Source organism: Sinocyclocheilus rhinocerous, unplaced genomic scaffold (genome assembly GCF_001515625.1).
Source record: "Sinocyclocheilus rhinocerous isolate Xijiao unplaced genomic scaffold, SAMN03320098_v1.1 scaffold404, whole genome shotgun sequence".
Taxonomy (NCBI): Eukaryota; Metazoa; Chordata; class Actinopteri; order Cypriniformes; family Cyprinidae; genus Sinocyclocheilus; species Sinocyclocheilus rhinocerous.
The window spans coordinates 437252-439932 of NW_015628680.1; the positions used below are offsets into that span (position 1 = coordinate 437252).

At 36.6% G+C, this 2681-nt stretch overlaps 1 protein-coding gene across 1 annotated transcript in view; it reads left to right on the plus strand.

Moving 5' to 3' along the window:
• The first annotated feature begins 2265 nt into the window (after positions 1 to 2265).
• Positions 2266 to 2681, plus strand: part of LOC107737963 (apolipoprotein L1-like) — a 6194-nt gene continuing 5778 nt past the window's right edge. Inside the window, 1 exon segment of the mRNA XM_016549616.1 lies at positions 2266 to 2334. Coding sequence (XP_016405102.1) covers positions 2324 to 2334 — 11 coding nt within the window. The 5' untranslated portion in view covers positions 2266 to 2323.

Below are 2681 nucleotides of genomic sequence, written 5' to 3' on the forward strand. Positions count from 1 at the left end.
TGTGAGTGTGTGTGTGTGTGTGTGTGTGCGCGTGTTCTTTCTCCAGCATTCCTCTGCTCATTGACTGACTGTAGTTTATTCAGCTGCTCTTCCTCCTCTGACCTTTAACCTCAGCGTTTGAGACGCACACAGTTCTTCTCTCCCTCTGTTATCCCCCTAGCAACACCCTAGCAACCACTCAGCTCCACCTAGCAACAAGTAAAAAAAAAAGAATGCACTCACAACATGGCATCAAGAACGTTTTGCACAGACAAACATCACATTTCCTTCATAAAAAAAATCATATTGCGGTTTTAGAATATTATTAAATAATAAAAAAAAAATGTAAACAAATATTATAAAATGTAGGTTATCAATATAGAACAAAAAAATGGTGTGGAAACATTTTTGACTCAGAAATTGCTAGCAAGTTTCACAAATAATTACAAAGAAGCAGCAAGTGACATTGAATTAAATGTGAAACTTTGGAGTTGAAAGACTGAAAAGTATTTTTTTGTAAAACATCCTCCAATAATCTTTTTCGTAACGGCTCACGGTTTGGGAGGCGGTGAAGACTGTGCTCACTTTCACTACGACGGAGTTTTTTCACATTACTGTGCAACAAAAAAAATGTTGCTCTGGATAAAAGCACTTGATAAATGAATAAATGTAACGTCGTACTTTTGATGCTACTGCCACGCTTAAAGGAATAGTTTGCCTAAAAATGAACATGAGCTGTAAATGTGCTCATCCTCAGATCATCCCAGATCAGGATAAGTTTGTTTCTACATCAGGTTTGTAGAAATGTAGCATTGCATCAGTGTCTCAGCAATGGATGCTCTGCAGTGAATGGGTGCCGTCAGAATGAGAGTCCAAACAGCTGATAAAAACATCACTTTACGTTTTCATCACAATAGTATAAGACTATCACAGCATTCTTAGAAATGATCTAAACATAATACAAAATTACTAGAACATTGGTATACAGTAACATTATCGCAACATTAATAAACATTAGCTGAAAAATGTGCTCACTCTCAGGCCATCGAAGATGTAGATGAGTTTGTTTCAACGACTTACATAATCCGTCGGAATCAACGTGCGAACAACAGTTAGCGGAAGCTAGAGATTACGGTTTATTAAGTTTTAAATATAGATATTTTTCTTACACAAACGCATCGATTCGCTACAGGAGGCCTTTGTTCACCCCCCGGAGCCGTGTGAGATGCTTTTTTTTAATGGATGGGGGCTTTTTATTTAACTTCTTTTGGACTGATGCATGCAACACCCGCTGAGTGGCATTAAACCCATTCACTGCCATTATAAAGCTTGGAAGAGCCAGGACGTTTTTTTAATATAACTCCGATTGCATTCATCTGAAAGAAGAAAGTCATACACAACTAGGATGGCTTGAGGGTGAGTAAATCATGGGGTAATTTTGATTTTTGGGTGAACTATCCCTTTAAAGATTTGAGGAATAAAAAAGCAAAACGATTGTATAGAAATCCTGATTGATGTATTGTAAGATTAAGATATCACCCTATGTTTGTTCCTTTCTTTTTGGATGTTTGCAATACAGTATCATCCTCTATATATGTAGCCTATGCATGTACGTTTCTGTTAAGCAATAAAAAAAAATCTTAGTGTTTAATCATCTATTTCCATGTCATTGAAATATTATAGTGACATGTTTATATCATGTTAAATATCTACACACACTTTGTGTTAATTGTATTTTTTCAGACCTCAAAAACTGCAAAGAAAACAAGTTCATATTCACTTTTAAGCAATACAACAGTAATATATTTAGGAAAGTAAAAAAAATAAATGCAATAACCTCGATTTTTAATCACAGTTTTCATGTGTCTTATTATTACTATAATAAATTCAATTCAAATGGCATCTCATCCTTCAGTCTCTGAAATAAAACAAATCCGGCCCGTGTGTTCAAAAAAAGGTCCTTGGAGCAAAACCAAAACAATATAAATTATGTTAATAGAGCTATTGAACTCATTTCTCTTCGGGGTGTATTTGGTAGACGGTCCCTATCTTCGTGGTTCCGTTTCCGTGTCAAGGCTGGATGACTGTCAAATATCAAAAATCAAACTTTAAGCCAGCTTTATTGGGGGTTTACCTTTTTTACTTTAACATTTTACTGTCTGCAATTGCGCTGTTCACGTGCATTTCCTATTGATTTCTATGGGACGTCCAGTACAGAGGGAGGGGCATTAACCCAAGGGCGGCATAAATACCAGATCATACATATACAACTCCCATTTAGATCTTCTAGGGCTCACTTTTTATGCTTTCTGATTTCTCAATCCGGATTTGATCAAACTAAGGCATGGACATCAGGTGAGTTGACAATGTCAATGTAATATCTGCAGGCCTGCATGAGGACTTAATAAATATCCCGCTTGACTAAGTAATGAACTTTGCATGGAAAATATCAACCCGATCTCATGAAAGTGCGTATAAATAGTACGCCAAATAAAAACGAAAACTCATGGTATTGATACGCAAAAATGGACTTTGGCGTGCATAGGCTACGCGTTGGGTAGGTTTAGGGTTGTGGGGTAGATGCGTATCATATGCACGCGAAAACTGCGTATCATATGCATGCCAAAGTCCATTTTTGCCTATCAATACCACGAGTTTTCGTTTTTATTTGGCGTACTATTTATACGCATTTTCATGAGACC